Source organism: Protopterus annectens, chromosome 2.part2 (assembly GCF_019279795.1).
Source record: "Protopterus annectens isolate FY-2018-M chromosome 2.part2, PAN1.0, whole genome shotgun sequence".
Classification (NCBI taxonomy): Eukaryota; Metazoa; Chordata; order Ceratodontiformes; family Protopteridae; genus Protopterus; species Protopterus annectens.
Genome location: NC_056730.1, coordinates 838804077 through 838817644, shown reverse-complemented (window position 1 = coordinate 838817644; position 13568 = coordinate 838804077). Strand labels below are relative to the sequence as shown.

Here is a 13568-nt window from a genome sequence, read left to right as displayed (position 1 = left end):
CTTCATATAGAGATAAATAAGATACAATGTGCTAGGTTCATATCTCAATGGATCACACATATCTGGACCAAATTTCCACTATACTTCAAGCAGAGTATCACCCTTACCATCTTCAAGGTAAATGTAAGCAACTTGATGGGTAGTCTTAATTTCTCACCTGGTATACCTTTTTTTGCACTCCTTGAGACTAGAGGGCACTTTTCAATGTGGATTCTTGGCTAGATTTGTAATGGTCTACAGACTGCCTAGTAATTATGAACCTGAGCCTATTATTACTGCCTGCATTTACACTAGGTAACCACTTGATGTCAGCAACTTACAAGTACAATAGCTGGTAGCCTATGCCAAAATGAACAATTTGTAAGCCCCAAAGTCAAAGTAAAAACTTCAGTACACTGCAATGAATGGAAGAAAGCACACTTTAAATAAACCACAGGTTGGAATCAGTTCAGTACATTAACTGTTGTAACTTTTCATTAATTTATAAATAAATCCACAGCAAATAGTAAGAAGTTTTTTTTTTTTTTTTTGTCAGCATCAGCAAGAAAAGTAAACTATATTAGAAGGCAACTTGAATGCAGAAAAGCCTGACTATTTTATTAAGGCATAGAAAGCAATTAAGCTTTCTCTAATTTTTTTTTGTAAAAATAAAGTCAGCAGAAGACACTCGTATGTGTAATTTACTCTGCCATCTACACAGGATATTCTCCTTGGGTCATACCAAAGCACAACACCACACAACAATAATTCTCCAACTAGACAAAAAGGAACAACAAAGGGGAAAGTGAAAGACTCTAACAATATCACAAAACAGAAACACATCAGTCATCTACTGTTATGGTAGGTACCTCACTGAACTGTACTATAGCATTTGATTTCCTTGTTTTCCCATCTGGTAATTCACCTATCGGTGGAATCTCAAGTTACAAATATTCCAGGAAGGAAGAAATGGGAAATCCCTACTTGCATACACTTAGGTAGTTTAGCAGCAACTCCCAGTCTTAGAAGGTTAGGTGCATCTAATTTATAATGTCTAGTAAAATAATAGCAAGCGCAAATTAGCAGAAGAGGTTCCTCTAAAAAAAAAAACTTGACAAAGAAGCAGCAGCTCTAGCAGAATGATCTCTGAAATGACAACCTTATATTGATGAGTCATAACAGTAATACTAAGTTAAAGCCATTTACCTATGGTTTGTTTTTAACTGTTGTAGTAGTACAAGCCAAAGCAGGTAAGAGCCAGTGAAACTTTCTGAGAGGCTAAATGTCAGCTCATAACTACCTATAAACCTTCTGAGTGCAAGACGTTCTGTATCAGATTCTGAAGATGAGGTGTGGAGGGCAACTGAGACATTTCATTTACACCAATATCCCACGTAACTTTCGGCATTAAGAAAAATAGACTGGGGAAATGTGAAGCACTGTCTTTAAGAAATAGTTTATAGGGTATAGAAATGGTAAATGCTTACAATTCAAAAATCTACATAGCTGAAATAATAGCCATCAAAAGGACTTTTTTTCCAAGGGTAAAACGTTTAGAGGAACAGCATAAACAATATCACTGGACTCGTTAGAAATGCCTTTGAAACAAAAGTCAGATTATAAGGAGCAAAGCATTCCCCATATGAACAACTTCACTGCATGTATAAAAATAGAAGAGGATCACATGGTACAGGCAAACCAGCAGAACACATGAGCCCTCACTGTAGGGTAAGTCAGTCATTTCAAATTTGATAATTAAAATTTCATGGATCTAAGTTTCCTGTCTTAAGTTAAAATGCAATAACAGAAAAAGTTAGAACTTTGTTGAGAAAGGGACTAAACAGCTCATTTAAGGTAACTTATCTTTGCTATAATGGATGCCTTTACTGTGTTATTATTGTCTTACGGTGCTATTAGTCTGGTCACTGTACTCCTCTGGCCCATTCTGATACATAACAGGGATCTCTATGATGAAGCTATCAAAGACAAACAAAGATTCTAATAGCATACATTTCTAAGAAAAAAAATATATCATTATGCTTGTAACTTCAGCCAATCTGTAAAATATTACAAAAACAGGAAACATTGGACGTAGGAGGCAATCAGTGACTGAAATAGTTCCTAGTTAGGAATCTGACTGGCCCTGCATTGCTTTAAAATGTATGGAGTTTATCTCTTACAGGATATGCCAAAAGCTGGGTGTGTCATATTGGCTCTGCAAGCACTTATGACAAATGGTTTGTGATGTAAGTTACCTAAGACCAAAGGCCGGGGTCAGAAACGGCATGGTCGTACTCCTTACATGGTCGGATTATGGAGTCTTCTTGCCCGTTGCTACTAGCTGTTGACTACTGATGTCTCCAGAACAAAATAGAACAATATATTTCATATTACAGGCTCAATTTCAAAAGCTAATGTGAACTACTAAAAAATGGTGTGCTTATCAGTTAAGAAAAAGTACCACATGGAACTGGAGGGGGACTCTATATTTTGTTTTGTCTTGAAAGTTGCCCATTCTCTTAGGTAGCACTTCATCTTAGATCCACTACATCTGGTAGCAATGTTTTCATGTGGATACCCCATGGTAAAACCTCATTGTGACATGTAAACTTATCTGCCCCTGCTCCTAACCTTCAGAATACATTAATAACTATGATATATTAGCTTGTACAAGGTTAACTTTTACAGAAACACTGTAAGCAGTAATTAACTGGAGAGTACTATATACAAATGACAATATTTTAACTTTGCCTAAGGAAGTTTAGAAACCTAAGGATATGTATTGAGCTTTAACCTCTCAAATATACGGTATGATTTAATATTTTGCTTTCTGGCAGTTTTATGTTATGTGCTTATGCAATTTTATCTAATTTATTTTACTTGTGTCTATGGTTGTTCTCTGTATTTGAATAAAATTACATAATTTTACAATAAATGTTGCCAGTTTTGTTATAGTGCCAATTAGTCAGTGGAAGTCATGGCTTTGTTTAATCATACAAATAAGTAAGCAACTAAAACCAACAAAATAAGAACAGGCAAGGAAATAGATGCATATATAAATTAAGAAAAGCAAATGCCAATGTACACAGGCAAAGCCCATTCAATCATAATTATATGTCTAGCATAAAGTGCTTGTTTTAATATAACTGTACATTTAACTGCATACTTTGAAAGAGTGCCTAAGTTAGCATATTCAGTCATTTACACTACTTCAACTTGTCTTTCTAGTAAATGACTAAAGTACAGTGCATTAATCATATAACAAACTCTACAGTTAGTACAAGAGATTTTGTTACAAATAAAATCTGTTTCACACTGCTTTCATCAAGGATACAGCTGCATACAGACTTATTAATAACAGAAACATGACAAAATGGAATTTATTTTAGCTGATTTACTGTTTCCCTATATAGTGAGATTGCAAGCAGTATGCTCAGAGAAGCAAGTAGAGGAAGCATGCATTAGTAGTTCCAAAGTTCAAAACATTTAGACTTCACTGACCGATAGCCTTTCAAACTGAATGGCTTTGTGAGGGTATGTTAAAGTTATACATTGGATTTTATCTGCTTTAAGGTCATAATTAAGAAATGCAGATGTAAAAGAGAAGCTAACACAAGTTATCTTTAGCAATGAAAAGTGCCAGTGTGGTATTCTGAAAAGAAGCTTTTAAAGAAATTAAGAAACATAACAATGGTTTAGAGATAGCAGTTAGGCAGCAAAAAGGACTGAATGACAGTAGGTTCATAGGTTCACAATAACAAGAGGAATTTAAACAGTTAATAAGCATGACATACAATAATAGGACCTGTTATCTTTAGTGGCTTCAGGAAATAATAATTCTGATGAACTAGAGATACGCAAGCACTTGCAGTCATTGTGGGATGTGCCAAATGCATGTGGACCCTGGCAACAAGAGGACTGATTAGTAACATAGCAGAGTGGTGTTCAGTACTAGAGGTTCCATTTCATAGGAGCTATTAAGACAGGTGAGATGCAGGAAGAAGGTGTGCATTAAATAAGCCAGAAAGTAACTCTGAGGAGATTAGACATGATGGTGGCTCTTAAAAGACAGCACAGTGCTAAGAAATTATGCATAATGGTTCACTGATATTGGGCACTCCACTGAGTAATATTCTGCCCTATAACCAGCTAAAGACAGTTATGAATTGCTTATAAACAACTCCCTTTCACATTTTGTGATGTCACTACAATGTAGAGAAACCCTTGTTGACCTCCTTTCAAGTAATGCATAGAGAACAACAAATCAGTAAAAGGAATTTCAGATACATTAGAAACTGGATTGAAAGCTTTATCAGAAGACAATGGAGTGGCAGGTATGCAGATAGAAGTGTACAAAGTGGTAAAGAAGAATAAATCAGGATGCTTCACAGACAGATGGGTATGTACAGAATGAGGGAATGAATTTCAGTATAGAAAAGCACTGGAAAATTGTGTAAGGCACTGACACAAGCAGTGTACTGAGGCCACGGTGAAACTGAACGTTTGCTCCCAGAACTCAATACTAGCAGTATTAATGCACTCAGAAATTACAGGGGATATCAGCTATCTTCTGACATGATATATAGGGAGAGAAAAGCAGGCAGCAAGGAGAAAGTATCATTAGACCTCTGATATAGTCTATAGATTTAAAAACGTAAATGCCAATAAGTCAGAATAAATGGCCTAATCTATCCTGTCATGTCAAAAAAGTTTATTTTTACTTCCATGATTGACATCTTTTCTTTTTCTTACAGGGCATATGATATGACATGGAAACCATTCTGGAGGATACTGTGAAAAATGATTTTCCCTTATGGAAGGAGATGACATGTACTGAAGGTAGCAACAGATATTTTCATTGTAAACATGCACCATTTGTCTGTAATATCCATACTGTCAACATCACAAACTGTAAATGCATGTGTGAGAAACATACCTCTTGACCTCTAAGTGTAAAAAAATCAATGCAAAGCCTAAAATAATGGAGAAATAAAGTAATTAAATATTACTTGTATAAAATTAGAGTCGATAGAAAAACAGAATTTGTGTTGACATTCATTTCTGAATGATATGAAGTCCGAAACTCAACTGTATGCCATTATTTAGTGACTTCAATCTTCAGTGATTTGTCAGAACAACTTTTATGACAAACTGACCAGAAATATGAGGCAAAAATCTGGACAGTTGAGAGGTATTCTGAGAAAGCATTGAAATGCTAGGAATTATTGCAAGATACCAGTTATTTTTTCTTAGAAAATAATTTTTTAAATGACCAAGTATAGAGAATAACACATGCATATACATCCTTATATAAAGAATAAGATCTGTAAGTATGTTTCAAACTATAAACAGCTTACTTCCACTTTAATATTTTTGTTTATTCTATAAAATACATGTCTACTAATTAAATAGTGACTGGTTGCAACTATATATAATATTTTATTTGGCACAATATTGCTTGAATCCAAACAGTTGCAAAAACATCGTACCTCTAGGTTATATATGTAAACATTTTTAATTTTATGCAAGATTTTAGATGCACATAAACCACATTTCCTAAAATAATGAAAAATGTTAATGTGAAAAAAAAATGCAAGGGTGACATTACTTATTCTCTTGACATTTAGTAACTGTTTACACTATTTCTAAGATTTAAAGATATGTCCGATGCTATCCACTCCTGTGCACTAAATGTAGTATTTTAGACATTCTACACCATGAACTAAAAAGTCCAACTTACCTTTTCAACTTTATTTTGAACGTTTCCTTTATGGGTACAACTGTTTAAACCGAACACTTTTGAGCAGAGAACACCCTGAGTGCAATAAGTTATTACTTGTTATAGAAGTTTGGGAGAACTAGCTATAGTATGCCTACATTTCTTCTGTCACAAAAGCGAAGTACAAACTAGTAATTTCAGCCACCATAATATCTCATGAATTTAATTTGAGACTATCAATTTCTTGTTCAACTGTACAGGCACCTGGAAAGGCTGATGTTCCAAAAGAAAACATATCCTGCATAGCAAATTGCATTGAAGTGTTATACAAATTGTCATTTAATTTGGCCTGTAATAACATGACCTAATACAGTTTTGTAGAAAAAAAAAAGGAAAACTTTGTTTTGTTACACATTCTCACCTCCCCCTTCAGGGTTTCGAAGTTCTACCTTAAAGGATTTTGCCAGTTCGGGAACAGAATCGTCTGTAATGTTGACATAAATAAACTTGTACCGCTCTCCTGAATTAAAATACAATGTATCAGCAATATCCTAGAAAAGAAACAGACGTTATTGTTTTTGTATTTCTTTTGCTTTCTTTTTTCCATCCATTCAGACAGTTGAACCCAATTTTTACCTCAGCAGAATGCAGAAAAGCTATGAATAACATCCAGTGCAGCAGAAAGCAAGACCAATCCAACATAGCCTTTTCAGCAGATTCAATAAAGCTACAAAGTTGTTATTAAAGTCAGTCCTATTTCCATGGCACCAAATGTTACTTATGTTCTAAACAGCCTTATTCTTTGTGAGACCAAATACTCTAAAGCAGATTGTGTATATTTTGTTGCCACAGCAAATGCAAGAAGAAAAACTATCAAGTAGGCAGGTGTTGTTATAGTCCAATACAAGTTCATCCATCACCGGGCATAAAAATAAGTCCTTACCCATTATTTCAGTCAATGCTTAACTAACCATTGTAAACATATGCTTATATTTAACAGCGACCATTATAGTGTAGTACATCACATATATCTTCAATCATTTTAAATGTGCCCTGCATATCATTTGAAATTTTATGTATGTGTTAAAATACAGACAGATTAGTTTGCCCACAAAAAGTTGTCAACTTTACATAAACTTTACCTAAACATTACTTTCAAGTTCATTTTAACATTGCAAAAAATGATTTCATGCTCCACTTACTGTATCATATACTTACAAAAGTTATGTATTATTTAAGCAATACCCGACAATGTGGTGTGGTATATTGAAGATTTACCCATGGTTGGTGTGGTATAATCATGAAATCAAAGCCCAAGTGATTAAACAAAGACTACAGTGGGTAAATCTTCAATATACCACAACCACGGAGTTGGTTATTGCTATTATACAATGACATTATTTAAGAAAAAAAATACTTACTTTTCTTAAATAATGTCTTTGTATAATGGCAGATTGCTGTTCTTCCACTGATTGTGCTATACTGCTTCTGTGTTTTGATGTACTGTGCATGCATATGGTACTTGAGTTCCCATGCATACCCAGTACTTCAAGGCTTTGAAACGGAAGCAACGGAGAACAGAAAGTCTCTGTTGCTCCGTTTTCTCTCTTTTTTTTTTTTTATTGGAAAAAAAAAAGGTTTTGGGGCAGTTTATACCAACGGAAAAAAGTCCGGGCGACCGGACCTTTTTCCGTTGGCATATTGTGTGATTTACAACGGGCACGCTGGTTGGGCTGGCCAATCAGCATGCACATTTTAGAATATTAATAGGGAGGAATTGTATAATCAGATATAACTAATGACAAATAGCTCTTTGTGTTTAAAAAGGAGGTGTATAGAAAACTAATGAAAGTCCCAGGCTACATTTTACATTCACATTGGTTTAAAAGAAGTTACATATTAAAATGACATGCCTGGCATAGCATGTAATTAAGAATATATTTTGTTTTGTTTTGTTTCAGGAAAAGATTATCATGTGAATTGTCAAAACAGAATTTAGATAGACTGAAACAGTATAGCTTTAGACTGCACTGGGAGTCTATCTACAGAGTGTTTGTGATTTGACTCAGTCATTTCCTCCCTGACTGGCTGCCAAATGACAGTACAAACAAGCATGTGTCTGTTCCAAATTCTGGCTTGCAATGGAACTAAATTACAGTAATATGGGTTAAAGATGTGTGGTGAATAAAAGGAGAAAGTGCCAGCTGATCAGTAAACCATTATGACAGTAATTATTTGGCTAATTCAGAATGTTATGCTATCAGAGATTTAGGGTGATGACTACTATATTTTCCCCAACTTAGTTCAGTTTTTCACATTTCTGATTCTGTGTTGCTGGCCACTGGAAATGCCTCATTTTTTTGACCACCGATCTGTGGCCGCTAACTACTGGTTCAGTTCAGCTCTAGTTGAATCAAGCATTAAACATTGAAATAAATGTTATAGTGTTGCAGCAGATTTGTCACTGTTTCAAGTTTCAGAGTATGAAGGCTATGAAAAACTATGTCTGATGTAATTATCAAAGGCCAAGAACTATGTCTGGTGTAATTATCAAAAGCCAAGCAGAAGAGTAACCCTTGAGGAGTTATTCTAGGATGTATTGCATTATAATTATTATAGCAATACAACCCACTAGTTGTTAGAGCAATTGAAGAAAGGTTGGTAATAGTTTAAACAAAGGCTATAAAGTATCATACTGTACATGGTTTGTTAATTTGCACTCTTGCAAAGTACTTCATAGATAAGATGATTCTGTAAGAGTATCTCCAATGCCATTAAAAGTGGTTGTATTGTTTTAAAACCTAGATTAAGCAAGTATTAGAAAATGTATGAATGAGTGAATGTCTGAATGCCTACGTTGTCATGATTTTCATCATCATCATCATTATATGGGCTCTTCATATATATGTGCGTGGTTGCTATTGGTTTACGTATTCATATTGTATACTGTAATGTAGAATTTACAATAAAGTGGTAAAGAAACTAAATGGCACAGCATTTGAAATTCTCTGTTGAATATTTTGTTACTAGAAAACAAAATGAGCAATAACTTAATTGCTGCATTCATGGCAAGCTTAGGTAGCATAATATTGTGAATGCACCAAAGAATTAGTGTTATAATTACTTGCCAGCTGCTATTTTCTCATTTTATTCACCACATATCTTTAACCAAATTACTGCAATTCACTTTGGTCTGTTGTTTGGATTCACTGGATATGTTGGTTACTGCTGTAATCTTCTTGGTTTAGCAACCATAGTAGCTATTATGATGTTGAGTTATGTAAATATGTAGCATTAAACAGCATACAGGTACAGAGCTACACATGTTGCTGTCTATCAAACAAAACACTTTAGCTATCAAGTAGGCCAAGGCTGATCACAATAAAGGGTGACTTGAAGAAGGACTTCAAATGTTTTGCATTCTGTGAAGCACAGACTCGGTTGTGGATTAACAGTGCAAATTATGTACTGCCTGACATGAACTACTTGTAGAGCTAAAGTTTGGATGCACTTATAGTGCTGAATATTAACTCCATAGGTTCATAGGTTCATAGGTTGATACTAGGCTATCTGCCCTAGGGCATTTATAAGCCTAGCCAGAGTGTGTTTGGCTTTCGCCACCCTTTTAGATTAGTTGACTGTGCCTCTGTATAGTGGGTCACAGAAGATAGCCCTTTTAAGGTTAGTTTACTGTGCCTCTGTCTAGTAGGGACACAGAAGAGATCCCAGGGGTAAACCTATGATCTCCCATCCACTCCAAGATTTCTCTTGAAAAGGGTCATTGAGGGGCTCTGCCTAACATGGATTGGGATTTTGTTCGAGTGAGGAGAGCCTCTGGGATATGAATCTGTCCCTCCAGCATGTCCTATTTATTTCTGTGCTGAGGTTTAAGTCCCTGGACGGTGTAGCTCTAAGGGATTTGGATTTCCTGAGGTGGAGCATGTCCATTAATTCTGGTTTGGACATGACTTTATACGTCAGGCACAGATCACCTCTGAGTAGGCGGTAAGCAACTGAGTAGAGCTGGAGTTTCTTTAGCCTAACTGCGTAGGTCATCTGTTTTATCCCTTGATCCTCTTGGTGAGGTACTTTTGGGGTCTTTCCAGTTGCTGCAGGTGTCGGGTAAGGTACATCCCAAATGGGGCATTGTATTCAATTATGGGCCTGATGAGTTATGAGTAGAGGGGCACAATGTCCTCTCTTGATCTAGATGTGAACCCTTTCATGATAAGGTTGGCTATATAGAAGGTCTTTCTAACCACTTTGGCAACGTGATTGTCAAAGGAGAGATTGCTATCTACTTGGGTCCCCAAATCCCTAATTACTTCTTCCGTACTTAATGGATTACCACCTATGTGGTAATGTGTGGGCACTTTGTTTTTCCCAAAGGGGATGACTATGCACTTTTTGGCATTTAGCTTTAGGCCATGGCTCTGGCACCAGTTATCCGTCTCTGTGAGACCCTTTTGGAGGATGCTTGTGTCAGTCGGTGAGTCGATTATGGCACCCAGTTTGCAGTCATCTGCGAACTTGGTCTGCCATAGTCCTCCTGTGTTAGCTTGTACCTCAGAGAAATATATACCGAACAAGAGAGGTCCCAGGACTGAGCCTTGTGGGACGCCACTTGTAACTGGTTTAGAGTCTGACATGGCACCTGCAATTCTGCCCATGTGGGTTCTATCCCTGAGCCAGTCTGCAACCCATCTTGTGACATAGGGGTTGATATTTAAGCTGGTGAGCTTATTTATGATGCCCAAGTGGGGTATTGTGTCGGCTTTTGCGAGGTCCAGGTAGGCTGTGTGGACTACCTTCCCTTCATCTATGGCCTTGGTGACTGTTTCAAAGAAGTCGACCAGGTTCAAGAGGCAAGATCTGCCCTTAACAAAGCCAAATTGGGTAGGATCCAGTGTTTGAAGGTTCCCAATGTCTTTGTTTATGAGTTCCATGATGATACGCTCCATAGCTTTGCAGACCAGGCTAGTCAGGCTTATAGGGTGATAGTTTCTGGGGTCCTTTGTGGTACCACCTTTGTGGAGTGGGACTACTGTTGCTGTATGCCATTCATTGGGTACATATCCTGTAGTAAGGCTGAGATTGAACAGTGACTTTATGTGAGGGTTCAGTTCTTCTTGGAGCTCATGTAAGACGCAGCCCGGGACACCATCCAGTCCCATTGATGCTGTGTTTTTTGCTTTGGAGAGGGCAGCTCTCACCTGTGCATCTGTGATGTCAGGGAGGCTACACTCTGTTGGGATAGACATTTGCTCTTTTGAGGGGGAAGGGGGGAGAAGTTTACACTGAACCTGCCAGGATGTTGGCAATGTCTGTGGGTTCAGTGTATTTTTTGTCATTTTGCACTAACTCAGAGCATATCTGGGAGTTGCCACCCAGGTTCCTGACATAACTAAAGAAGGCCTTGTGATTATCTTTAGCATCTTGTGCAATTTTTCTTTCGAAGCTGGCCTTAGATAATTTTATGAGGGATCATAGTTTCTTGCTAGTAGTGATCAGAGATGCCTTCCCTTTTTGGGATTTTGCTCTGTCATGTAGTAGCTTCCTCCTTCTGTTGTATAGCTTATTTATGGCTGGGGTCCACCAGACAGGTCTCCTGCCTTTGGAGGAGTGAGTCTTGGTTTTATTTGGGATAGCACAATCCATGCATTCCTGCAGGTGTCCATAGAATGCGTTTGTAAAGGATTCTGCAGTTTGGGCCATATTTTCCACTGACCCGGGGGCTTTGAAGGATTCCACCTTGGTTTTGAGAAGTGTGAAGTTTGCTTTTGAGAAGTTCTTCACCGTGGTTTCCTTGGCTGGGGGTGGGGACGGGATGTGGATGTCCAGTGAGATTAATTTATGGTCAGATCTTACCAATGAGGGGTATACCTCTGGTATGGAACATAGAGTCCCCATGTTGGTGATGATCAGGTCCAATATATTTTCCCCTCTTGTGGGAGTGGTGACCAGTTGTTCCATAGCATTTGAGTTTATAAATTCTAGGAACTGTTGGGCGAGGGTGTTGGGGCTTGAGTAGTGCTCCCAGTTTATGTTTGGGTAGTTGAAGTCACCCAATATGATGGTGTTTGGAGAGACCTTCATATTCTCCAGTGTTCTCAGGAAAGCTGAGTGGGGTTCCTGAGTTTGGGAGGGTGGTCTGTAGCAGGCTACAAACTGAAAGGCAGTTTTGCCCACTGTTAGTTGCACATGGATGGTCTCTGATGCTTTGTGCAGTGCCACTAACCTGGAGGTGTGGGTATCTTTGATGAATATGGATACTCCCCCTCCTTTTGTGGTTTGGTCCGAGTTTTGGGGCCGAAAAGCATGGTATGAGGTATAACCTGGTAGTGCTGGGGTGCTCTCGGGAGCCTTGAACCAGGTTTCTGTTACTGCACAAATATTGATATTCTCCATACTGAGGAGAGCCTTGAGTGCGTGCATCTTGAGGTTTAGACTTCTGGCATTGAGCAGCATTACCCTTAGTTTCTTTTTCCTTGTGTTGTCTATGGAGGTGCAAATTTAGTGCTTTCAAAACCTGTTCTGATGCTCCTGTTTGTCTTAAGTTTGGAATTTCAACTCTATTTGTGCAGGTACAGGTAAATAAAAACAAACTAATTCACTGTATTAAACTTACACTGAAATTTGTGAACCTTAATTTGCTTATGGGTGCTGAATAAATAGTTGCTAAGTGCTGGAAATGCATATCTTTTAGTCCTGTTGTAAGAAAAATATTTTGGTTGGCACTTGTTGTACCATTGCATCATTTTAAGCTGAAATATCATTCAGTTTGTGATATTAGCCTGAGACAAAAGTAAAAAATGATGACATCTAATTATCAATTAAGAATTCAGCATGGCATGTTTAGTTAAAATCATCAAAATGAATGGAAAATAAGTAAGAGAATGCTTAGACTAGCAGAGTAACAACAACATTCCCACATGTAATAGGATGTTGTGCAGTGTGTAGCTGTACTAAGCAACAATCCTAATTCCACAAATAGGCAGGAATGTAGAAAAAAACATGATGGGATAAATATACTGCCAGGAAAAGAGTAGGTAATTGTATTGAGTCTTAAGGTGATGATCTCAGTTCCCAGCTCTGCGGCATTATTACTTTGGATATCCCCATTTTACAATGCAACTATTAAGAAGAAAGACATCAGGAATAACTAAACCTTAGAATAATCTCCTGAGGAAAAAAAGGTCAGGTCATATATGCATAGCCATCTCAAACAGAAGCCTATCCACAGGAAATGGGATATCTCAGCCATGGACAAGGAACACTTGGATCTACCATGATAAGGGGGACATGTCAGTTGAAGTGCAGTTTTGTTACTTATTTGGCTTCAGGCCACTTTTACTGCAGTGATATTTTGCCACTCAGGAACTTTCGGTAGAGTAAAGTTGGAGCTGATAGTCTTAAAATCAATAGGTTTCAATGTGTTCAGAACTGAGACGCAAAGGAGAAAAATACACCAAGCCTAAAAAGAACAATTGATTTTGTTTACGTAAACCCATGCATTCAGCAAGGGATTTCCAGCTAGCTGTTTACATGGTTTGTGTTAACATTGCACTTGTGGGTCTCCCATTACGAGAACTGTGCTTATTCACCTTGTAGCAGGAGGTGTTTGCCTGGATGTAGCAGTTAGGAAATATACACAAGGTCTCATAATTTAGTCATTTTAATGACCAGATGGCTCATTAGTTAGTTTTCTGTTTTCTTCTGTGCTGCTTTAAATTCTGCACATTTGTGTGGGTTAGCAGTGCCCTTTACAGCATCAAACTCCTAGAAAGAATAGTTAAAAAAATTGTACTCTGTAAATCAGCAACATAGTGCAAATACCTTGTGTGCCAACAAGCTTACAAAAGCTAGCTGA

The 13568-nt window shown here is 37.4% G+C and overlaps 1 protein-coding gene across 1 annotated transcript in view; it reads right to left on the bottom strand.

The window, feature by feature from the left end:
- ADGRV1 (adhesion G protein-coupled receptor V1) overlaps positions 1-13568 on the bottom strand; it is a 3979741-nt gene that overhangs the window by 3401435 nt on the left and 564738 nt on the right. The window contains exon 25 of the mRNA XM_044064182.1: positions 6120-6249. Within this exon, the coding sequence (XP_043920117.1) occupies positions 6120-6249 (130 nt within the window). The remainder of the gene's footprint in view (positions 1-6119; positions 6250-13568) is intronic.